This window comes from Danio rerio, chromosome 17 (assembly GCF_049306965.1).
Source record: "Danio rerio strain Tuebingen ecotype United States chromosome 17, GRCz12tu, whole genome shotgun sequence".
NCBI lineage: Eukaryota > Metazoa > Chordata > Actinopteri > Cypriniformes > Danionidae > Danio > Danio rerio.
The window spans coordinates 30,322,901-30,349,772 of NC_133192.1; the positions used below are offsets into that span (position 1 = coordinate 30,322,901).

The 26,872-nt window shown below is 35.2% G+C and overlaps 1 protein-coding gene and 2 long non-coding RNA genes across 9 annotated transcripts in view; 2 read left to right on the top strand and 1 right to left on the bottom strand.

The window, feature by feature from the left end:
• Positions 1-583: 583 nt before the first annotated feature.
• On the top strand, positions 584-5,098 carry LOC108179771 (uncharacterized). The gene is made up of 2 exons (XR_001796317.4): positions 584-667; positions 4,258-5,098. It is a non-coding gene; the product is annotated as an uncharacterized lncRNA (long non-coding RNA).
• The window catches only part of si:dkey-28g23.3, a 199,214-nt gene continuing 176,075 nt past the window's right edge, over positions 3,734-26,872 (bottom strand). For 3 of the 5 annotated variants that reach the window (XR_012393443.1, XR_011007015.2, XR_012393442.1), the window contains 2 exons: positions 26,569-26,658; positions 4,305-4,397 (listed from right to left, as the gene is read on the bottom strand). This is a non-coding gene — a long non-coding RNA (si:dkey-28g23.3). Of the gene's footprint in view, positions 4,398-26,568; positions 26,659-26,872 lie in introns of all 5 variants that reach the window. The other 2 variants (XR_012393444.1, XR_012393446.1) reach the window with 2 other exon arrangements.
• Positions 22,938-26,872, top strand: part of prkd1 (protein kinase D1) — a 124,170-nt gene continuing 120,235 nt past the window's right edge. For 2 of the 3 annotated variants that reach the window (XM_073928619.1, XM_073928620.1), the window contains exon 1: positions 22,938-23,658. In XM_073928619.1, the coding sequence (XP_073784720.1) occupies positions 23,636-23,658 (23 nt within the window). In that variant the 5' untranslated portion in view covers positions 22,938-23,635. The remainder of the gene's footprint in view (positions 23,659-26,872) is intronic. The other variant, XM_073928621.1, reaches the window with a different exon arrangement.

A 26,872-nucleotide genomic window follows, 5' to 3' on the forward strand; every position in this document is an offset into this window, starting at 1 on the left:
TGGGCTGTCACCCTTTCCGTCTCCCCTCCCAAAATGAAAATTGAGTTGTCTGCAGAGTGATAAAATGTGTCTGCTAATCAGAAATGTGAAAAGATCCAGGGCGAGAGTGGCACTGAGGCATGAGAGAATTGCAGATGTCTTTCTTCCCGTCTGTCAGATTGTCTAAAGTTTCGCTAACATATATAATCACTTCTGAAAACATTCTTTGGGAAGTGGATGCTCATTAGTCTCGTTAGCGTGACTTGAGCCGCTCGAGTTATTTAATGACTGCTTGCTTGCAAGTTTTCTGTTTGTTTACAATATGATCACTGCTGTTCATCCAAACAAATTATTAATCATTATTTGTGGTATAATTTCACACTCGGCAAAGGTAAAACACTATTGTACGAATAAAACACAATGGAATGGAGTGAAAACAAACAAGTCGGTGAGTGTGAGTGTGAGTGTGTGTGTGAGAGAAAGAGGGATTGAATGGAGGGGGGGGGGGGGTCTCTCTTTTTTCGTCACCCTTAGGTCACAGGGTTCACTGCTGGGTGGAGCCTTGAGGCATGCTGGGGTATCAATAACCTCAATGTTTCACCACACAGTCTTTTTTAAAAGCGCTCTGAAAACAAACACAGAGGCCGGACCGCCAGCTTTAGGACCTACACCACAGCTCTGGACACAGGTAACACCTTTTACCCAGCATTCCCTCGCTTTATGGACTGCGTCAACTCGCCTCCAGCGCATGATTGACTTCTTTTGTTTCTTTTCTTAAATGCAACTCATGTCATCTGAATGCGCGGAATGATTAATTCACGTATAGTCGCATGCCAGAGCTGGATCTTTCTGTGAACACTCTGAAAGGCTTGAGCTGAAAAATGGTCTCATTTAAGAGCGTTTCAATGCAACCTTTGAACCCAAGCGCAGATGATTGGGATGTTTGCTTCCTTTCCCGTTTCTGCCAACTAACATCATTCCAGATCGACTTTTCCTGTTGCTCTTATGACTCAACAAACAAGAAAAATAACTTTTGAAATTGCGTCTCTTGGTTTCACATCGCATTGCTTTGGTGAAATCTAATTTGAGAGAAAATGGCAACCCAGCTGTTCTTTTGATAGAGAATCACCAAAACATGGGTTCTTTCAGTGCAACATGCATAGTCCATCCTCATCTACACATCAATGAGCTTTTCTCTTGTCTGCAAGGCTATAATTAAAGCTCTGTGCTGTGCTAGGGGTAATTTATCCTCCTTCTCTGGCTCTGTGCTGAAATCAGGTACAGCAGGGCATGATTGCAGTGGATGGGGCGTTGCGCGGCGCACAATGCGGCCGCTTTGTGTTCTTCAAGCTTGTGGAGCACATGCGGATGAGCTCCCATTAAATATACAAATTTATTATGCAAACAAAAGGGGTTAATTGTCCACATATTTGTATGCAGCGTGTAAATGAATTATACAGGGAAAATGTGTTTCATAGCAACTGTCTCTGGAAGGAAGGTCGAGTTGGTGTGGATTTTTTTGTTGTTGTTGTTGCTGGTAGTTGTGCGTTATGAAGGTTACACTGTAGTATCGGAGTTAGACCGGTGATCAGCTTATAATCTATAGACATTTTACTGCAAAATATGCAAATTTCAACAATTTAAGAGTGGCGGACGAATTCAAATAGCACTGCCATAGAGAGGTTTAAGCAGCAGACCAGTGAAAGTGAGATCATTCATCTCCTCCATAATTAATTGCTTCATCTAGTCAATTAGGCATGCACGTTAGCACCTGCACATTCCCTGACGACAAAGGAGAGAATTATTTCCCAAAGGCAATGGAAGATAACTCATTTCGCCTTTAATTTGTTAGAATTTGAGCTTTAATATTTTGTCAAAATGTTTAAATTAGAAGACCAGGCTAATTTTAACAGCATGGAGTGTCAGTACTGTGGAGTTTTTTTCTTTTCCTCTTTATGGAATAAACAGGGAATGATGAGGCTCAAATGATATAAAATTAATTATATCCTCATCAGAAATCAATAATAATTGGATTTTTGTTTGTTTAGTCTAATGAGTATCATAACTGTAACAATATATGGCAACAGTTACCCTGTCTCACATTGCTCTTATGAAGTGTTTAGAATAGATTATAAATATATGAATAGATTAAATAATGCTCCAAAATAGTAAAGCTGTCATCTGGTGTAATGATCCAGAAATATAAAATTATTAAAAAAATATATAATTATTTTCTTGGCATATTCATAAAATTGATTTTTTCAATATAAAAATGCAGATATTTTGCTTACGTACTGAATAAGCAGGGGCTTATATTGCAGTTTACGTGAGGTCAATCAAGAAGAACATATAGCCAAATTTCTTAATATCAGAGTCATATTATATTATTTTGTAGGCATTCAAATTTATTGCTTAAACTTTCTCAATATAAAGCCCTCCACCCCCCCCCCCCCCCAACCCAACATGTTGTTGTTTTTTCTACATGAAAATACATATTGTTTTGCTTGAGTATAAGAAGAGGTTTGTATTGCAGTTTACTTGAGGTCATTAAAAAAACATATATGACCAAATTTCTTAATATCAGTCATATTATATTATTTTGTAGGCTATTATTTTTATATTATTTTGTATTATAAATAATTATATATTATTTTGTAAGTTATTATTATGAAAAAAACAACATCTCTTCAGTAGTACCTTGAATAGATTAAAGCATTGAAATAGGCAGAGGCTTATATTGCAGTTTATTTGAGGTCTTATATATATATCAATATCAGAACTCCTACAGCCTCTTTACCCTTTGTGTATTACTCCGCCCACATACAGCCAGCAAAAAGCAGACACTACAGATGTAAAGTTTAAAAGATGCACGCTCAACTGTTTAACTGTCAGCTTATGATTTGAATCCGGAAAAAAGTAGCTCCTCATACAAAAGGGTTTTGAGACTCTCCATGTTTGATTTTGTTTTTATATACACAATTATGCCGTCAAACTGTTGTATAAACACAATATCATACTCGCCGTTCTGCGACCAGTCGCACTGCGGCCTCGTGCCAACGCATGCCTCCCACCAGTGCCGATATACAGCCATATCGCACTGCTACTCGTGTGATGTTGCTCATATATATATATATATATATATATATATATATATATATATATATATATATATATATATATATATATATATACAGTTGAAGTCAGAATTATTAGCCCCCCTGAATTAGTAGCGCCCCTGTTTATTTTTCCCCAATTTCTGTTTAACCTAGGGAAGATTGTTTCAGCACATTTCTAAGCATAATAGTTTTAAAAACGTATTTCTATTAACTGGTTTATTTTACTTTTGCCATGATGACAGTAAATAATATCTTACTTGATATTTTTCAAGACACTTCTATACAGCTTAAAGTGACATTTAAAGGCTTCACTAGGTTAATAAGGTGAACTAGGCAGGTTAGGGTAATTAGGCAAGTTAATGTATAACAATGTTTTTTTTCTGAAGATAATCTAAAAAAAATTAGCTTAAAGGGGCTAAAAATTTTGTCCCAAAAATGGGTTTTAAAAAATTAAAAACTGCTTTTAGTCTAGCCGAAATAGAAAAAATAAGACTTACTCCAGAAGAATAAATATTATCATACTAAATATTATCTGACTTCAACTGTATATATATATATATATATATATATATATATATATATATATATATATATATATATATATATATATATATATATATATTGAGAAAGTTCAAGCTCAGGGACTGATTGAATTTTAATATGACTTCAATATGACTTATTCACTGAGTCCTTAAGAATATGACCATGTGGATAAATAAATAACAGTTCACACTTTTAAAAAAGAAAGGTATCCAGTATCCACTGGAGTTATGTGTAGTAATGGCATAGCAGAAGCATTTTTAGATTTCTTTTACATTAATAAAATAAAATAACCTTTTCCACTATACAGCCCATATGTTGGAACCATCAATGCCAACAATGAAAATGTATTTTTAAGAGTGCAGGCGAACTTCCTACCTGCTGAGCCATATTATTGATACAAATGAAAATATTCATGTTCTGTTGTGTTTACGTTTGATTCTTCAGTATGACAAATCCCTTGTCTGCATTTAGCCTCTGAGAATATGACCCTCCGAATGAATAAAGAACAGTTCAGACCAAGCAGCTGCAGGACAAGGGTTAAGCATTATTAAAGGGATTAGACAATGTTAGTCAATATTTTTAAGAGTCCCTTTGAATTAAGTGTGATGTCTCTCTCCAGCAGGGAAGCTGGGATTTTGAGGATGTCAAGATCTGGATTAGCCGTACCATGAGGAAGTCACATGAAGATTTTTTAGATGCAGCGAACCAGCCATCCTTCACCTCACAAACGTCCGGGATATGGGTCAAACAGGTGTCATCCTGAAAGTATTTGGACACAATTGCATCAGACCAAAATGTATTTTCTTTGCATCATTTACAGAATATAAAAACAATTGGTATTTTCTAACTTTTTTAAGGATCTCACTTTCCTGTAACTTTTGTGCATTTATTTATTCATTTATTATATATTTTTTTCTTATCAGTCACAAAGAGTTAATATCAACAGTATATCATATGATTTTAACTCCAACTTGTCCTTGAAGTTCGCCGTTTGGTTCATCTTTAAAACAAGTTCCATTTATGTCATGCTTATGAACGGCAATTGTTTTAAAGAGTGGCTTAAAGTCTCCATGTCTATATGGAATCAGTGCACATATAGCTTGATCTCACAAGAAAATGCAAGTATTTTTATGTTTTGTCAATTTAGTGGCTAATTCTTATGATTTTTAAAGGGATGCTCTGCACCCAACCCCAATCCTAAACCCAACTGTCATCGGGGGATGAGCAAATTGTACTAAATTGTATAAATGAGATCGTACAATTGCACATTTCATATGAATTAGCCACTAAATCAAAAAGTTACGAATTGCTGTGAGATTGTGTTGGCACATTTCACAAAACCTCTAAAAAATGCTGGGTACCACACAAACAATTTGTGATGGGACAACATATTGGAATTAAATTTACATTTTAGCTTTTTCAAATGTAAGTGTATTCAACACAATTAAATTGCATACTATACTGCTTGTTTACACTCTAGTCTTTCTCTCACCAGATGGAGACTGAATCTGTTTAGATGCTTTGTGCTTTACGGTGGAAGATTTGCCTTAATCAGTGTATGTTGCTTGACCCCTTCAACCCAGATTTATCTTGCTAGGTGTTTAATTGAAGATGATAGGGTGCAAGTGTATGCTGGAGAGAGTGCAGATGACTGTCTATAGTCTGTGATATGACACATACACCCACTGCTGTGGTATTATTGACTTGTCTCAGCTACCAGAATGTTCTATTAACATTTTGCCCATGCTCCTACTGTAAGAACAGTTCACCTAAAATGAATATTTTCTAGTGATTTACAGACACTGTAAACAATGCAATGGTTCCACACATTTCCTTCATGTTGGCACAACAGAAATTGATTAACTTAATAGTTTTTACAAATTTAAGTGGATTGAACATAAAACAATTAAGTTGTCCCAAAATAACATAAGAATTGTGTTGTTTGAACTCATTTTTAAATAAGTAGTTTGAACAACCATCAAAAGAAATTAATGAGTGTATATTGATGGCTTCTCACAGCTTTATAATGGCAGTGAATGGTCCTTGAGTTTTGAAGCTCCAAAAAGAAAATGATCAAAAAATATATATTTCTACAAAATTGTTACTAACAATTTATATGGGCTAAATTTAAACAATCAAATTAAATTTAGTAACATTCAACTTCATTTGTTTGTTTAAATTCAACCCAAAATAAATTGTTTACAACCACTTACTTCAAATAAATTTAGTAAATCCAAGAAATCCTTTTAAAAAAATGTTGTGTGTTTTATGTAAGTTTACAATAAAGGTCAGCCTTATCTCACGAGAAAACGCAAGTATTTCCCGTCAATAATCCGTGCAGGGGAGCCCCCACATTAAACCCCACCCCTAACCTCAACCGTCATTGGGTGATAGCAAATCGTACTAAATTGTACAAATTAGATTGTACGAATTCAAACAAATTAGCCACTAAATAAAAAAGTTACGAATTGCATTGAGATTGCGTTGAAATAGTCATAATGTATGTAGTTATTATGGTATGTAAGGTTTTTAATATAAATAATAAAGTCGTTTAGCTTACCTTTATTTTTATTTATTTAATTATTATTAGCAAAGCATACAGGCAGAAAAACAATATAATGTAATATATCAACTACCCCCCTCCCATCTCTACGGTCTCTTCAAACTGAGGTATCCAATACAAATTAACAGAAATACAAAAACAAATCACAGCATCAAGTATCAATTATACAAAATAAGGCAATTTTCCTGGATCCTGATTACTGTTTTGTGCAATAAACATGGAGATTTTGTCAGCAGCTGAAGTCCAGATCAGTAATGTACACATTTGTACCAAGTTCACTCGAGCTGTGGATAATTCCAACATTATGTCCTGAAGTTACCAACCACTTGTACGTGCCAATTACTTGTACGTGTCCAAATTATGTGGAGGAAGCCAATGTTGGGCAAGCAGTTTTATTGCAGAAGTTAAGTCAGCCAGCCAAACAGCTTTTTGTAGCTAGATCCAACGTAGAATCATCACTCAGTAATGGTATGGAAGATAAGATAACACACACCTCATTCCAAAATGTTTGTACTTTTCCCACATTCCCACATCATATGAAAAAAAGATCCAAGTTACTGGTCAGGACATTTATGACAGAGAGGACTAAAGGAGGCGTTGATATGATATTTTTTGAGTGAGATCCAGTAGGTTCTATGACAAAGTGAATTAGTTGGTTATTGGGATTGGGAAAATGTTCTGCCATCCTCGCTCCCAGTCTGTGACACTTGGGCTCACCTTTATAATAGTTAGATGTTAGATGCCGTTTTTGGAACTTTGGAAACTTGAGCACCATTCACTGCCATTAGAAAGCAAAGAACAGTTAAGTTATTATGAGACATCATTTTCATTTTTGGGCAAACTCTTCCTGAGTAAAGATATTGTTCAAATGATCAGAATGTTTGGTGTTTAGAAACATTTTTGATTGGTTATACATTTTTTTTAAAAAATGTTCAAATAATTCAAGTAATCCTATTGTGTTAATAATGAGAGAACATTTTAGTCCAGATAACTTTGAATTATTATTCTATAGGGGCGACACAGTGGCTCAGTGGTTAGCACAGTCGCCTCACAGCAATAAGGTCGCTGGTTCGAGCCCCGGTTGGGTCAGTTGGCATTTCTGTGTGGAGTTTGCAAGTTCACGTAAGCACGAAATTTGTGCTATAGGTGAATTAAATAAACTAAATTGGCTGTAGTGTATTTGTGTAATTAAGTGTTTACACTGTAAAACCCAAAAACTCAAACCGTTTGAGGAAACAGATTGCAGCAAACCATTTAAGTCCAAAAACTAATCCTAATGAGTTCTGTGAACTGAATACATTTGAGTAAATGAAGCAATTTGAGCAAAGTAAAACCCGATAAATGAAAAGAACTCAAACTAGCTGAGTACTTTAAACCCAATAAGTTAAGGCAGCTCAAAACCCTATTGAGGAAACCGATTGCAACAAACCATTTGAGTTAAAAAATTAATCTGTATGAGTCCTGTGAACTTACTCTGTTTAAGTAATGAGGTATTTAATTAATTCATTACCTTCAACACTGAGTTCAAAACTCTTTTCAAATGAGTAGAATTAACCTTTAGTCAATTTTGAGTTAACTACACTCATTTCATTTGATAAAGTTGACTGTTGGCAGTGTATGATTGTTTCCCAATACTGGGTTGCAGCTGGAAGGGCATCCGCTGTGTAAAACATATGCTGTATAAGTTGTCTGTTCATTCCACTGTGGCGACCCCTGATGAGTAAAGGGACTAAGCCGAAGAAAAATTAATGAATATTCTGCTTTGTACATTTTGAACAATACTTATAGCTTTGAAATAACCTTGCTAGAACCTTCCATGTTGGCATTGGTAATTCGATTGATTTTAACATTATTATCTGGTAAGTTTAGGTTAAAGCACATTGAAATGACTGAAAATGATGCACACAGATATAAACCTAGTTCTGCATGTTTGTGAAGGCGACTTGCGTAAGCATAAACAACGCTGTTTTATTAAATTCTTTATATTCTCAAACATTCTTCAGTTGAAGCTCAACAGGCTAAATATACTACCGTTCCTATTAACACAAAGCAGAAAACAAACATCCACTCATGCACAGATATATTACTGTGTAAATATAGAATTAAACGACTGTTTAAATATTATATTGAGCTGATGGTGTTTTTATTAACCCTTGACAGAGCAGCAGTATGTGTATTTGTTTGTTGTCTGCTTCGAGAACATTGGTGTGACAGGTTGAAATGCAGTCCAGAAACATGTTGCCTAGAAACTAATAGAGTGAATAACCCAATATGTATGTGTTTGTCCTAGTATAGGTAACCATTGGCAACAGCAAAATCTCTCATCTTTCATGTTACCCTACTCATGTTTATCTTTTTAACAAGTATTTCACTGTCATTTCATGCATGAAAATATGCAATGCACAAATGTTTTTGGAATACGCAAGGCGGGTTTAATTTTATCTTCAAGCCCTTGCTTATTCATTTGTCCATTTATTTATTGCGCACGTATTTCTGAAATCTAGCAGTCTGCAAGGACCGAATGCTATCTTTATTTAAACTATATTCATCACGACGTTAATCTATGCTCATAATTGTTCCCCTTCCACTCTGCATATGTTTTGCAAACCGTGTTTGTACAACTGAGTCAAACACAGTTGTCGCGTGTCTGAGGGGAGCTACATTTCTGCTCTGTGCTTGCATACTCGTAAATGCTCCATGAATATGGCCCAACACGGTTATGCATTATATATGTGGCCTCGTCTTAAGCCCATTCCCTTTCCATGCCTGGCTGGGGAGTGATGGGGGCGCAGACTGCTGCTGCTGGGGGAGGTGGAGGTCATGTTAAGTTTGCTCCACTAGTCTGCATGCAAGCTCTGCTCAGGATAATCTGGCTTTTAGAAATAAGGTGCCATGTGCTTACAGTAGTAACATTTGAATTTGTGCCGCCACCGTCATTGGACACATCACAACCTTAGATTGTCTTTTATAGTGTATTATATTGCCGTTTGATGTTGTTGGTTAAATAACACAACATTATAATAATTATTTGCTGGTCTGTTTACATGTATTGAGTGTTACAGCTTGTTATGGGATTATCAAAAATACAGTACAGACTGGTACAGACTCTTAAAGTAATATTTACAAGTAAGACCCAATTGACAGCTCTATGGCATAATATTGATTATGAGTGAAAATGGTGTCTTTGTGAGGCGTGTGCAGTGCAATGGGTGCAATTTTAGAAAGATTTAAAAGCATAAATGTGAAACATCACTTTCACAAGCATTTTACGAATACTCTCTATTATTTGCAAGTCTAAAGCATTTTTTTCCCAACTAGGACCATTTATATGGTTCTTAGATTGGCACTAGATATGGGGAGCCAATGAGCATCCCAAGTAGCTGAATATTGGCATGAAATAGATTTTTATTTTTTATTTCAAATGTCGAGTCATCACCTTTACTTCTATAGTGCTAAAAAAAAACTCAAAGTTTGAGATAATAGATTCTGCGTTAAGCAGATCTAAAAGACTGCTTTGTCAGCTGATTCGAATGTTATCACTTGATTGAATGGGCATTATCAGTGGTAATCAGCTGATAGATATGGCCCAGTAAGGGCCTTCTGCGCCTACTGGTAAGGTCAGAAGACTGTTATCATCCATCCACATGGTTAATCAGCTTTAGATCACATACGGCTGCAGCTGGAAGTTTACAAGAATTATTTATATTATATATAAAATTTCCCATTCCTCATATTTTATTTCTACCCCAACCCTAAACCCAACCGTCACAGTAATGTAAAAACAGATCAGGATCTGGAGTCTTCTCTATTAGTATAGCTGATTAACCATGATAATTATTTATATTATTATTAAATTTCCCATTCATTGTATTTTATAATGTCTTCCCCTACCCCTGCCCTAAACCCAAACGTCATAGTGATGTAGAAACAGATCTGGATCTGGAGTCTTCTCTATTAGTATAGCTGATTAACAATGTGGATGAATGGTAACAACCTTCTGATACCAGTTTGCGCAGAGGGCCCCTTCTGGCCCATATCTATCAGCTGATAACCACTGATAGAGCCCATTCAATCTAGTGACAACATTCGAAGCGAGTGGCTTTGTTGCAGTGTGAAAAAACAAAACATAAGATTGTCCAGAAAATACAATTTGTTTCTTTTTCTCACATTTACAAACAAAATGTTGCAAATTTGTTTTTAAAAATGCCCGTTTTAGTGTCTGTTGAGACAATTTATAAAGTCTGGCAACCTTTTTTTTAACTCTTGTGATGGAAATGGACACAACCAGACAAAATGAGAATAAAAGAAGTGTTATATTTTCATGTCATGTTTTCATCTTTTATTTTCTCCGGACGATAGATTATATATTGTTCCTAGATCTGGTGTTCCGGTAAAGGGGTGTTTTGTTTTAGATTTTTTGTTTGCTCTGTATAACGTGAAAAACAAATAAATAAATTTAAAAAAATTCTGGTTTAAATATTTTTATTATTAGAAATTTTTGCAGACATCAGTTTGTATATACAATTTAAAACTTACATTTTAACAATTAGGTATTTTACATGAAAAAAAGAAACAAAAAAAGAAAAAAAATCAACAACTACCAAATTATAAAAATAATAATTAAGCAAAAAAAAAAAAAAAAAAAACATGCATTCCCCAACCAACCACCCACCAGTGCTCTCCAATGGTAAAAGAAGGTAATAAGTTTGTAGAAAAGAAATAAAAGGGACCACATTTTTTTTCAAATGACAAAACCTTGTCTATTAGGGAATACCTGATTTTTTCCAAATGTAATGTTCCCGTTAACTCTATCAGCCGTAATTTAAAACTTAGAAAAGGATCATTTTTTTTGCAGAGATCAACTCATATAAAACAAACTGTTGTTGTAACGTGCAAGTCTCAACATTTATTCAGAAACTCTAAATATAATCAATATAGATTCTGGTTCAATCGGAATTTCAAATGTATCTGAAAAAACCTGTTTTAAACTATTTTAAAATATTTTAAACTCTGTAATTAGAGACTTTAGGAATCTAAAAACTGACATTTGTCACACAATGACGACAATTCTAGCAATATTTTATTCAATTTACAATTAAAATAATGAAGCCTACGAAGCACTTTAAACTGAATGAGACAATGTCTTGCATTAATAGAATATCTGTGAACCAGTTCAAGACTTTGTTCCCAAATTTCACTTGGAATTTCTACTGTACATAACGATTTTAAACAAGTAAACACATTATTTCCTCTCAAAAGAAATTAAGCAGAGACACTTGAAAGTGTTACTGTTTATTCACAAATAAAATATAATTTTAAATGTACTGCTTTCCACTATGCGACTTTTAAAAAAAACAAGAATTTTCCTTGTGGAACAAGTCAAACGTACACTTTGTGGTAATCACCCACAATCCAAAAAGTTTTGAACTTTTGTTTAGCCTTTCGATCGCAGCTCATTTGCGAAAAACAAAGTGATGTGCTTAGTCCCCAGACCTCCAAATCAACATTTGAACCGCTCAGAACTGACACAAGTGTTAGAAATGCCAGTCTAAGTTAAAGCTGGATCAGTGGTCTTCTAATGAGATTAGATATTTCCTTTGCTCCTTGCAGGCGAAGGTCATCCCCCCTCATTGTGCTGTATTTTAGGGCTTGTCTTCGTGCCATTGAATTGAATTCCACTACATTATTAAAGAGCTTTTGAGGGATTATGGAGACACGTTTTTCGTCATGTGGGACGTGGTTAAGTTCACCTACAAAAACAGCCGAAAGTGAGCCGCTCCGTTAATGCGACGTGACACGGCTGGCGTTGGGCCATGGTCTGGGTGCGGATTCGGTGCAAACAGGGCAATTGTTTTCATGCTCTTTTAATGGTTTCACTCATGCACCAGATTACAGTGCAGACATTTTCAACAGCGAGCGATTCTGTCAACGGGGAGCATCTGTCCAGGGAGTCTTAATTGCTATAATGAAATATTGAGAGTTTCCGTTGGCCTGTCAGGTGCTAGGGCTTGTGAGGGGCTCTAGATGAGGCCCCGAGGTCACTGGATACGTCTTGTTTTTTCCCCCTCCTCCTTTATCTAGAGTGACTGGTAGAGATTGACTTCATATGTTCAAATGTCATAAAAGTTTCACTCTGTGATTCCTTTCGTGTAAGATTAATTTTCGAAGGAATGCGGGACTCTTATTCAAGAGCTCCTCATTAATGCGCCTTCCATGACGGCCTCTGTCATGATGGAGAGTCTTTGCATGGTAGGGGGGCCTGCAGGTGGATTAATTTGTTCTGCCAGGTTCCTCAGGCCCCATGCTAATGAAGGGAAGAGCACGGATCAGAGCTCATGCCATGGAGAGCTGTCCAGCTCCTATGATGCCCTGCTGGAATTCCAGTCTGGATTAACCAATGACTTCCCTACTCGAAGCCCTTATTAGGCAGTGTTGGTCTCCCCATGCCATGGGAGCAATCCAGGGCGAGCGGGTCGGTGAACAGTTTGGGCTACGGAGTAATGAAGCATGGGTAAGCGAAGAGCGGCTTAGCTCCAAACAGCTCCCCTCTATTCCTTGTCTGCTTTCCCAAATTGGACGTGTTTATAATACAACACGCTCCAGAGAACAAACACAGAATGTGGAGGGCATGGGGACATCTCTCCTCTTTTCTCTGCTCCATTGTTGATGCGAGGGTGTCTGTCAAACACTGTTTCCATCAGCGCCGTCATGAGGAGGTGTACACCGTACATCTGGCCAAGTGTGAAACTCGCTATCATCTACTGTACAAGATCTGCTGTTAAATCGCACCTCTTATTTGTCGCCAAACCTTTGCTTGAAAGCAAACACCATGTGATGTTAAATAGGTTATATATTCTATTCATGTTGCACTCTTAGGCCCCGTTTACACTGCCAGTTAAATGTGACTTAATTCAGATTTTTTGCTCATATGTGACACAGATCGGATCTGTTCTGACCGTGTAAACATAAAAACTGCATGTATTTGGATATTTAGAGATCGGTTTCAGGTCTACTTCAGTTGTATTGCAGTAACAGTACTGCATTATAGTAATTGTAGTAATTCAGAACCATTGCAATGGTTGTATTCCATTAAAAAAGTAGTTTCACATCAGTACTATAGATGTACTGCACTTGTATTGTAGAAGTACTTAATTTGTATTGCAATAGCGGTGTGGCAATTGTACTAGTACTTCAGTTATATTGCAGTAGTTGTACTGCATTATAGTAGTTGTAATACTTCAGTACCATTGCAGTAGTTGTACTGCAGTTGTACTTTAGTAGTACTTCAGCTGTTACTAAAACTGCAGTATCTCTTTAAAAACTGCAGTATATATTTTTTTCTAAAAAACTGCAGTCATTTTTTTGTACGGGGTCAGTCGCCACAATTTGCTCCCACCCTGACCCGAGATCTCTCTCGTACCCACAAATTCCTCTGAATTGTGGAGGACACCATATAAACCATATGCGCAAGCTCCTCCGCCTCAAAATCATTTTAAAGTTGGGCAAACTTCGCAGATTTCGCATAGCTAAAAGCAAGACTTCCAACCCGTCTTTATGCATGCGCGACTTTGTAAATTGTATGGCAAGTGTACCCAAGTGTATTTATTGTAAATGGGTCACAATTAAAAGAATGTGTAAAAAAACTGGCAAAAAAATCAGATATAAGCAACAAATTGGAATTAGCAAGACCTGACAGTGTAAACGTGACCTTGGAATTGCATTAAGTTGAATGATGAAGTTAACAATCTCACCTTTTAGTGCCCAAAGGCTCGTTCAGTTGGTAAAATGTCATATCGTGTGACTTGGGGAAAATGTTCAAATGAACAATTTATGATTTATTTTTTAAAGGAATGTGTGGGCTCACATATATTTAAGGTGTAAAAAATGAAGTATTCACTTGACACTTCTAGAATCAATAAAGTAAAGTTTTTCCAAACCCAACGTGTCATTTCATTTGTTCATATATTGTAGAGTCGTATCAGGGTGTCCGCTGGGTCTTAAAAAGTATTAACAGTTGATAAACCAATGTAGAGAAATTTAGGGCCCTTAAAAAGTAATAAAAGTCTTAAATGCTTATTTGCAAAGTATTAAATTTGATATTATTTTTAATTATGCAATGTATGGTTGTATGCTAAAGTTTGCCTGAATTATCAGGATGCTGTGTAGTTTATGAAATCAATAAATCCATTTGACATCATGCTGCTTTATTTACTGTAGTAACCGAGGCAATACCATTATTTCTGCAGTTCTATAGTCGCCAACCTGCTGAATTAGCTAGATTTAATAGATTTGTATTCAGTATATGAATAATATTTTAGATTTGAATTATTTTCTCATCTTAATATTTAGTAAATATACTGCAAGTTTAAATATCGCCAGTGTTTCTGGTTGAAAAGTGGTTTTAAGGTTTTAAAATGTATAGAAAGAGTCTTAAAAAGGTCTTAAAAGGTACTGAGTTTTACTCTCTAATTCCTGTATATACTCTGTCAGATGTTGCACTTTTTCACTTTTAAATAAAAACTTTTTATGCTCTATTTATTTAATTTTTGGAAAACTTTATTCTCTGCGCAAACAACAAAAATGTGATTTTGTCATGTTCATCTGTATTACTTGTTCAGTCTACATATGCAGAAATACTTGACAAGGTACATTTAGATTTTAAAATGTCACGATGTTTTGCAAAAGGGTTGAAATTTAATAATGAAAGATCAGAGAATTGAGAATTTCACCTTTTCAAGGCAAAGCAGGGTTAGTTCATATAGTGAAATGTCACATCGTGCCACTTCTTTTGTGAAAATGTAAAAAAATTAATAATGTGAGATCAAAAATGCAATAAAAAAGCTATTTAAAAACTTTTAAAGAAAACCGTGTGTTCGAGGTGTAAGGTCTTAATGACTATTTGAAAGTTACCCGGTCATATTCATTTTTAGAATCATTAAAGCTGAAATGACTTGAAAATTATTAAAGTTTTTCAAAACCATTAGAAACCAACATGAACAGATTACATTTCTACATTTTCCTTCTTTTTTTGAATAATAGACACACTTATCATTGATCAATGATGAGTCTTTTCACTTGTTAAATGTTCACTTGGCTTCATTTCCAAAGGAAATGTTTTGGGAAACCATATAGAATTATTGTGGGGTCAATGGAAAAGCTTAAACGAAAAATGTTTAAATTATTAATGAGGTTAAATAAATTAAAAAGAATATTAAAAATAATCAATTTAACAGTAACATACATAATACTAACAGTGCAGTTCTATGATTTTTGTTTGAAAAACTATATAGATGCCGGTTAAGTTTTAGAAAGAGAGTCTCTTGCCTGAAGATAATCATATTTTAGCATCTGCACCACATAAAAAGACTGCACTTGCAGATAATATTTGATTTTTAGACATATTTAAATATTAAAACAGTCCTCCTAAACTGACCACCAGTCAGTGATTTGCAAAAGCATAGGCCAAAATTTAGTTCCCCATCAATGCATATGAAAATATCTCAGAAGTTCACATAATGGGTGGGCTAACACAGTCACTCAGAAGCTTCTTAACTGGCATGGCAATAACCAAACGCTAAAGAAAATCTCACTGTAATTATAAAAAAATAAACCCAGTCACACTGTATTAGGTCTTTCACACTTGTCTAAATTGCCCGTAATTAATTCGGAAAATACATGTGATTCTTTACATCTGAAAGAGATTACGGGGATAATTCACTCAAAAAAATAAAAATGCAATCACTATTAAATCAGCCTCAAGTTGTTTTAAACTTGTGACAGAAGATATTGTGAGAAATGCTGGAAAACAAAATGTAGCCATTGTTCCAAATGACCACCAAAGAAAAGTCAATGGAGATCAGGGGAAACTTTTTCAACATATACTTTAAAAATTCAGCAATCCCATAAAAAGCATTAAAAATGATTACAAAATATTAAAACTATCTCTAAAAAGATCAAATGCATGAAAGATTTGTTACAGTAGGCCACAGTTGCACTTAGTTTATTTATACAAATTTTACTCTTATATTTGTTCTTTTTCAGCTGTGGAAATGAAAACTTTGGCCTACTGTAAACAATAAACCAGTAAAAATCTTTGAGTCATGCCTAAAGTTTTTACTCCAGTTTAATTTAACTTTAATTTAGAAATACTCTAAACTAGGGCTGCACAATTTATCATTTTGGCACTGTAAACAATTCCATGAAATTTACGAGGAAAAAATGGCAGCTGTGTTTGTCAGAACTTAACAGATAAAAACACTGTAAAATAAACTGTTAATGAAAGCCTAAGTTCATTAAGTTATAGTACCATTTTTTTCCCCATTCCAAACTTCCATAGAATCCTACATTTGTAACACGACCAATAGCAGATGATGATGAGAGACTGACATGATGAACCAGAGCTCATCACAAACAACTTTTTCCAGGAGCATACTTATATAAAGAAGATGCTCTGTGTCTCACACAACTACTAAACAGCATCAAGATAACCCAAATACAACTAAAATACTGCAATAAACATTATTTATCAACATAAGATGTAACAAAACTAATGTTCCTCACTGATGAGAAAAAAAAGAATCACTGTAACGTGAAGTGTAATGCAGGGAGTTCTGTGAAAGTAAATTTACGGTTATTAACCATATATATTAAGTTAATATACTGTTAACCAGGTTACAGGTTTTTACTGTAGCCTTTTTACAGTTTTTTTTTTACCATTGGAATTTCTGTCATTTTTTACAGATATCGCAATGTGCACATCTCCAATAACCACATTGCAGGATCTGCAATGTAGAGTGAGAATTATGGTTGAACATCCTTCAAAGTTCATCACATATATGTCATTTATGGATTAATTGTAAAATTTGACCATAATAGAGAGATATTATTTCCATGTGTTTTTAGGATGGTGATGGTGTAAGTTTGTGCATGTAAAGTAACTTAACTAGGAGTTCTTAACTTCTAATATCACATGTAAAGCAGAAGTTGCTAAAAGTTTTATTGAAGTATGTTAATGTACTTCCAGTTGAAACAGAGTATTGAATAAGAGGGCGGGGGGCTTATTTTACTTGCGTCATTTCCTTGTAGCAAACTAAAGGTAAAAGGGGTTAAGATTGTTGTGGCTGAAGCCATGATACTGAGTACTGGCAGTCCAAACGTGGAAACAAATAGTCTGATTTTGATTGAAGATTACCAAAATTTATTGTTGACCTAAAAAAACAGTGTGTGTTAGTTTATGTATTAAATGTTGTATATTTATTTAGTGTTATTTACTGTCAGTTACTGTCAGTTATGCTGCTGTCAGTTATTGTCAATTTATCTTTGCTCTATTTAATTAATATAATGTGATTTGTCTATTATTTTTAAGAAGATGCAAACTCCTACAAATGGATTTCCCAATCAATTTAAAATGATCAATTAATTCCAAATGCATTTAATTGCACCCTCATGATCTGCTGTTCATAAATAAATAATAAATGTATCCAATTATGATGAAAAATAAATAAATCTTTTCAAAATTCACTCAATTGATTATAGTATTCATTTTGCAATATATATGGCAGAAAGACAACATATCACACTGTCAGTTTTTCTCAGCCCTATTCTTAATGTTAATAAGGCGCTATTTCCAAGAGGTAACAAAAGTATCGAGTAGCGTTTTTAAAAAAAAATGTATCGTATCAAAACGAGAAATTCCACTCTTTTTTTTAATAATAATTTTTAACTTTTAATCGACATATTAGTGCAGAGAACTGACAGGAAATAGTTGGGAGCAGAGAGAGGGGAAGGGTTGGCAAAGGACCTCGAGCCGGGAATCGCCCTCGGGTCGCCGTGAGCACTATGGTGCTATATGTCTGCGCATTTAACCACAAGGCTAATGGCGCCGTCAAATTCCACTCTTGATTATACTAATAAAGAGCATGTGAGAGATGAATTAAAAAATAGATAAAACTTTTAAAATAAACTCAATTGATCATAGTGTTTATATTGCAATATATATGAAGCGGAAAGACAAAATATCACAATGTTAGTTTTTCTCAGCCCTATTCTTAATGCTAATTAAGGCGCTATTTCCAACAGGTACCAAAAGTATCGAGTATCGTTTTTTAAAAATGTATCGTATCAAAACGAGAATTTCCACTTTTGATAACACTAATAAAGAGCACGTAGGAGCCTTCCCCAGTATATTTTCATCCACTCACCCTCGGGATCTGCTGTTTGTGTTGGATCATGGGAATGTGTTGATACAGTTAGTGTGGTAACAAGCAGACATCACCAAGCTGACATTTTGAGTATCAGGGGTGTGGAAATACCTCGCTATCTCTCCCTCACGTCAAGCCTTGAGGGGGGAGAGAAAACGAGCGAGCGAATCTGGGGGAAGGACAAGGTGTAAAGGCCTCGTCTCTCTCTCTCCCTCTCTCTTGCTGCTCCAAGACTGAGCCACTGGGGCTTAATACAATCTATAAACTCGTTGGTCTGTTTACGTATCAGCAGACCAAACCTCTTCAATCGGCAAGCATAATGTATATACACAAAGCATGGATGCTGTGTACACACGACAGGCAGGCAGGCCCATCGCTGGGAGCTGTGTGTGCTGTCCTAGCTTTCACAGCACACTGTCGCTTTAATAAATAAAGCACTCGCTCCAGTTGGCTGCTCAGTCAGAGCCCCGGCAAAGCCACATTGCGTGCAAACCCGGCTCACTGCTCGAGCCGTGGAGCGCTTGAGCTTAATCCAAGCTGACATGTTACAGTAAAAGTACTTTATAAAATCAATATTAAATTCACAGCCTTTGACATCCTGGGACATCTAAGATAAAGGGGAAATAAGGCGTAGGGTAAATAGTCCTGCAGCTGTGTCACTCGCTGAAGGAGGAAGACACGGGGGACCGCGGGGGGAATTAGTGCAGTGCTAGTCATGTTTTATACCAAGGTCTTGACATCAATGAAAACATTATAAAACGGCACGCAAACTCTGACGAGGAAAAAAAAAAAAAAAGGAGCCAAGCAGAGGCCGAGGCGGAGCAGTCGCCGCCCCATTCACAGAGAGGGAGGAGACCGAGTGTGGAAATGGATACTACAGCAGAGAAATGTTACTGCCCTGGGTGTTTATTCTTAGGAAATTGATCTGTGTCTGCTCATATTTGTTGGCCAATTAGAACGAAGCATGCCATGATTGCAAACAAACAGTGGTGAGTGGAGCATAAGGAATTAGCATCAGTAGATTGTGGCATTAATAGATATTTAAAAACATTATATGTATTCATATTTATGCAATAGGCTTACTATACTGATAATATGTTACATATATTAATAAATTACACTGATACTGTTTAAATTAGATCAGATGTAATATTGAATCGACATTTTCATATTTTATTCTACATTTAATAGTGCGCATTCAGTTGAAGTCAGAATTATTAGCCCCCATTTGAGTTTTCTTCTTTTTTAAATATTTCCCAAATGATGTTAAACAGAGCACTTACACTGTGTGTCTGATAATATTTTTTCTTCTGGCGAAAGTCTTATTTGTTTTATTTCAGCTAGAATAAAAGAAGTTGTTTTAATCTTACACAAATAATGTTTAACAGAGCAAGGGAATTTTCACAGTGTGTCTGATAATATTTTTTCTTCTGGAGAAAGTCTTATTTGTTATATTTTGTCTAGAATAAAAGCAGTTTTTAAATAAAAAAAAAATGTTAAAGTAAAAAATTTTACACCCTTTTAGCTATATTTTTTCTGATAATTTACAGAACAAACCATCATTATACAATAACATGCCAAATTGCCCTAACTTGCCTAGTTAACCTAATTAACCTAGTTAAGCCTTTAAATGTCACTTTAAGCTGTATATAAGTGTCTTGAAAAATATCTAGGCAAATATTATTTACTGTCATTATGGCAGTGGGGGGGGGGGGGGGTGTTGGGGGGCTAATAATTCTGACTTCAACTGTATATTAATATTAAATAATGTATTTTTTTCATTCATAGAAATGTTATTCATGTTTAACTAAAGCATACAATAATAATACATATTAATTTTTCTAATTGTTTAACTGCATTTATTAACTCCATTAATAATTTAAATACATTTAAATCATTACATTTGCAATGCTAAACTGAAAAAAATTCTATGAACAATTACTCATGACAGCATGTTTTTAGCTCATTGCAACTTATTAAACTAAGTTGATTGTGTTCTAACTTAATTTTACAAGTTACGCAAGCTGTTTTAAGTCAGTTTAACATAATATAGATTTAATGGACTCATAATGTTAATTTGATTCAGCTTAAAAATGTAAGGCAACCAGGATTTACAGTGTACAGTCTGTTTAATAAAAATGTAATGTTCACATACATTTTTAAGGAGTGCATCATGTGATGATTGATCCAATTTATTAATTGATCCAAATAGATAAGATTATAATACAAGTGTAAAATGGTCCATCAACTCCCCCTATTTATTTATTTATTTATTTATTTATTTATTTGTTTAACACATGCTCTAAGCTTCCCTTTCAGATTTAATCAAAACTATTACCACAATTGAGTTATGAGTGACAGGTCTTTTCATGACTCCCCACTCTAAGTGCTGTTAGGCTGCAGATTTCACTGTTTGTGTAATATTGCCAGAGATTGCGTTTATTTATTTATCCTGTGGGATGGCATGTTGAGCTACAGCACGGGAGGATTATGCGTGTCCTACTTTAGCCGGAGTAATTTAGTGTCCGCAGAGGCTTGGCACGCACATTGACTGTAGCGCAGCTGAATGACTGAGGCCAGGAGAGTTTAATAGGTCATCGGCAAGAGGAGATCTGTTGTGACAAGGACGCAAGTTCTAAAAGGTCAGAGGAGAAAGAAACGCACCCCACCCGCTGCTCCCCCCACCGTCCCCCCACACCTCAACGAGCTCCAAAAACTGCCAAATCAACACATACTGCTTTATTAACCCTTCACCTCATCATTATTTAATACAGAGGCTTTGTTCTGAACTTGTCTTTTCGGCAGAAATTCGGATGCTTTTTTTAATTGGGCGGCTTGGATGGATAATTGTTCGGAGTCAGAAGATATGAGAAAATGGGATACTTGTGTATTAGCTCTCATTCTAATTTGAGCTTGAAAATGGATCTTAATTTCACACCCGACTGCAAACGAACCGTGTCGGCTGGTTGACTGACTCCAAGACCAATGACCTACATTTCAAATAGTGATTAGAAACTTGTGTTTTAAAGCAAGACACTGCAGGTGAATAGATTAACTAATATAGTTATTAACATCCACGCCTAGTTGGTTAATTGTATAAAGAATTGCAAAACAAAAAATTGTATTACAAGTTTTCCGGGATGTTGAACATGCAAATAAGACATAGTTTTTTATTATAAAATAATTTGTGCTAATTTCAACACTCTAAGAAATTTTGGCTATTAAAATCCTAATTTGGTAAAATATTAAATAACCCAAACATTGCATTAAATTGGGTCCTTTTAATTTAACAAAAAATAACCCAATAGTTGGGTTAGTCCATATTACACCCAGAATTGGGTTGAAATAATGCGCCTGTTTTGTGAATATTAAAAAAAACCTCTTGTTTACACAGAAGATATGGGAAATTTTTATAACTCTATAATAATTCAAAATTTACATTTATTTGAAGAATAAAAAAAGCAGATAATCAGGAAATATATACTACAGGTATAGATAAGAAAAAACATCTGTGAATTTTGGCCTGTGTCAGTACTGCCGATGTAGATATTTCTGGCTTTAAAAATGTATTTAATTTAAACTCTACAAACAATAACTGTGACCATAAAATAAATAAAATGCATTTTGTTTTCTGTAAACTCAAGCTGGTATTCATGAATGAAGGAACTTCATGATAACTCAAAATCTCAAAATTGACAGGTGCATAAAATAAATCTGTGTTTAGAGTAAATGAGAGAGGTGGTGTATCTTTTTAGTCACATTAACCCTGCAGACGTTGAAGATCTCCTGTTTGCACACACTCTTGTGTTTCCACACTGTTGTTTTGCTTTATTTTGATTCTTGCTCTTCCATGCGATACGCATAGCTCTGCATTTAGCACTCACATTGATGTTTCATGGGTACTAATGCACCCTAAAACAGGATGTCTGTTGCTTCAGAGGCACTCAGAGGTGAACAAGGCAAAAAAAAATATATATATATATCGACTCCTGCAGAACTGCCAATGCTAACGTCAAATGGATTTATTTATGGAATTTCTAAATATGAATCGGAAAGAGGTACTTGCTTGGTTTTACTGAGTGTTTTATGATTTTATATGTGAATGCAGAGTTATATTTTTAGACATATTTCTCAATGGATTTCCCAAAGCATCTTTTCCTGTTGCTAATCTTTACAACACAGGAAGCAGATTTTTCTGAATGCATGAATGAGCTGACCTGAAAATCAATGTACATGTGTACACTGTTATACTATCTTGCAACACTAACAGAGAAATAGTGTTAAGTAACGTAGCTGAGCTGCTTTTCCCCACACCAACTCTATTTTAGTGTACTCACATACACAGAGGCAAATCTTCCATGCTACTGAATTATCATATTCATATGCTATGGGACTAACAATTACCATAACTATTTGGAGCATTAATTTAGCAGTGTGGGCTATACTTTAGTTAATAAATGATGTTGAAATTGTGTTCATTTTTAAAGCAAATTCTACAAAACATAATTAGTCTTATTTTTGCTTTTTTTGTAATTTATCAAGATAACTGCTTCATTATTTCACTTTCACTTTTTTTATTTCCACTTTCATTATCTCACATAAATTTGTAAGGAAACATATTAATAATTTTAAAAAGCAAAAGCTTGACAGTTGGGCGTAAGCAGAACATAACATTTTTTACAAATTTATACAAACTAGTCACATGCTAAATGTAAAAGTGCTAACAATTACCCTTTAAAAGATATCGGTTTAGGTTAAATGAAAATGTATGTAAAAATATGTACACCTTCTAATAATAATGATTATTTTGAAAGTATCTGAATCTCTCTGCACTGTAAATAATGCAGGTTCCCACACAATTCGTACAAGTTGTCCCAACACAAATCGATTAAGTTAACTTAACAAATTTAAGTAAACTGAAAATAAAACAAATAAGTTGACCCAAACAAATCTCAAGAATTGTGTTGTTTAAGCTTGTTTGAACAAGCTGCAAAATTATTATTTTAAGTAAATATTTTATCCTGATCAGTCAGTTGTGCCAACCAAAAGTCTGGTATCCGCCAGAAACAACCAGAAAATACAAGCACAGTTGCTGGAACTGTTTTTCTTTGTGTTTGCGGAACTAACAAAATATTAAACCTCAAATCAATATTTTGTGTACTTTATTCTTTCATCTGGATGTCAGCTTGCTCTTATTTCCAACAAACTCAACTGCTGTCTTCTTCCTACACTGTATGGATTTTAAAACAACAAACAGGTAAGAGTTTAAAACAGTTAACCTCAAATCAATTTCCCCCCATAATTAATTATGTGGTGAAATTATTAATGTGGTTATATGATATTTCAACCCTATAAATTATGTTGGGTTAATTTGAACCTGCTGCTTGCTAGCAACTAATTTCTATACATAAGCTTTTACAAGGAGCTAATAACATGTTTTTGACGTAAATCCTTATTTATTATTATGAAAAAATATAATATTATATATATATATATATATATATATATATATATATATATATATATATATATATATATATATATATATATATATATATATATATATATATATATATATATATATTATTTTTTATTTTTTTCATAATGATATTGGTTTTAGGCAAAGTTGTGAATTGAAATTTTATTTGAATTTACCTCTGCCATTCAGAGCCACTGCTACAGTCTATCTTTCAGCTTCTTCCTCTTGACATGTACATTACAGTTCTGAAACCCATCTAAAGGGACTAACTGATCTGGCAGCGAACTGTACACCTAACATCAGTAGTTTTTGTGGCCCTTGTTAGCACTGGGACTCTCTCCTCCTCAGCCGCTTTCTGTATGTGTGTGTGTGTGTGTATGTGATTGTAGAGTGATAGACAGCTTGTTACCCTCAACCTGAGGCGGCGCCTCGTTAACACAACCCTTGGAATATGGACATAATGAAAGAACCTGGCAACACATCTCACTCGCTCTATTAGCCTCTCAGTTTCCTCTCTGGGAAACTGCTCAGGGCCTCCATTCAGTGTGGCCGCACAAAGGGCCCGATTCTTTAAACGCTAGACAGGCCCACGGACAGCTGGGTAGAAAATGTCACACGGTGCGTGGAATGCCCATTATCAGACACACTCATTTGTTCTCCGGGCCCTCCAAACCCTGTCAATCTCCACATCCCCCTTCCTGTCAGCCACACACACAACCTGATACCGAATTGACAAATCGAGCCTTGCGTCTGTGACAGAATATAATAAACTCGGGAAAGGGGGAGCGGCGAGTCCACTCCGTTCTGCCCAATCTAATTGGTTTCGACATCAAAGATGTCAGTCAACGATAGACTCCCCTTTTAGACAGTTTCTCTCACTCTCTCTCTCTTTCTCATTATGCCAATGGTCCCATTAAAGGAGCCGTCAGTTTCCTGCACTGAGGGATTTGGTGGAAGTCATAATTAGTGATTTCATTTGACAGAGCAGTTCTGTCTCCATTTAGTTTTTAACACCCCCAGGCCACATTTTTCACATAGAGTTGTCTCAACCATGCTGATCAGCATAGGTGCACCTGGTCTGAGATCCAAGCTGTCACACTTTCGTTATTGTCTTTTGTACACTGTGTTCATAGATGGCCTCAGGGGTTGAGCGGATTTGGCTTTTGAGGTTTAACCAACTAATTGACACTTTCATTCTTACTTGGTTAATAAAGATGCTGACGAACGAGCACGCTAAATATGCAATGCAAAATTCCTGATTTCTAACCATCTGAAATTTTAGGGTGTGTGCCATTTAGAATTGAATCGAGAATGACTTTGAAGTTTTTACTCGAGTCCTCAAATTGAATTGAATTTCAGCTGTGGAAGCAGATTTACAATTTCCGTGAGTAAAATTCAATTAAGTTAAATGTTTAAATTGAACTTTTGCTCCATTTTTAAGCAAAGTTTGTGAAGAGTTGACAAAAATGTCTAAATAGTAAACTAAAGTCTATAAATAGCATAGAATGTATTTAAAAAGGTCTAGAAATTTTGCTGTATTAATGCAGAAAAACAACATTATCAATAGCCCCTTTCACACAGCGATACTGGAAAATATCCCAGAAATTACGCTACCGCAATGACTTTACCGGAAAATTAAAAAAAGCGCTGTTCACACAGGCATCCACACGTTCCTTACAAAATACCAGTAAATTCTGACATCATTAACCAGAAATGATCTCTAAACGGCTGTGCTTGTATTTGTTAACAAGGAAGACGTCGGGCTTTTGTTGATGGTTTATGGTACATAATAATCTATAATAATTATGGTGCTCACCGGCTGCATATTTTTTTTTACACAGTTGGCATTAAGATGGAAAATAGAAACTATCTGATTAACAACTAGTGACTAAATATGTCTGGAAAAATGTTCAAAGACTTTTATTTTCATGAACAGCGCGGATGTGCATGCGTCTGAATGTTCTGATAGGCTGGAGTAGATGTCTCACGTCAGCGTGTTCTAAGCGTGAACACACTCTTTCCGGTAATTTTCTTTCTGCGCTCACACAGCGCAGCATTCCAGTAAATTACCGGTAATGTTACAACTTCTCATTCCGGAAAACTGCCGGAACAAATTTACCGGTAATTTTAAAAAGGGCCTGTTAACACATGATCTCTTTCCGGAAAATTGCCGGTAATTTTCCAGAAATTTCTGCACGTGTGAAAGGGGCTTATGATGCTGTTCAGAACGTTCCACCAATCAGAGAGTCCAGTGAACAAAGCATGCCAAAAGAGAAATATAGATCCTATCCCCTCAATATAGCATTGTGAATAATGTAATCCATTTGGTTTCCGTACACAACCCAAAAAACAAAATATTTTATTCAATTGTGTCAATTACAGTGCTTCAAGAGATTGTAGCTCTTTCCTTTCTTAATGCCATTATGTGCAAATCTTGTCATTTTGCTTAATTTTCATATCATAATGTCGAGTTTCACCTCATTTTTTAAACACCTTAAGAGAAAAGTGAACTGAAGAAAAAAAAACCTCCAGAACAAGCACTGCTGAAAAAAATCCACTCAAGTCATCCTTTGGGATCTGTCTGAAATACAAATTTCAGTTGCCTAAACCCAATAGACTATAGGCAAAAAAACACCCAGTTTACCTTCCATTTGTGAACTTATGCAGTCAGGCAATAATAATACTTACACAAAGCCAGTTGTTAATTGCCCTTAATGTCACCCTCATTGCGTGATGAGGAACCAGCACCCTTCACTCTTCCTCTCTGAGAGTCATGTGCTGTGAACAAAAGTGACGTATCTTTTAGTGTGGGATTTGAATACTACAACACATCATGTAACTGTACATATATTTTACATTTCTTAATGTACAGACTAATTTAGGAGCAGATTTGTACGTATTTTCTTTTGTTCTAGGGCGAAAAAGCAATGTCTGATGACTGCGATAGGCCTATCTAATCATACAGGGCTACAAACTGAAAAGGATTAGGTCT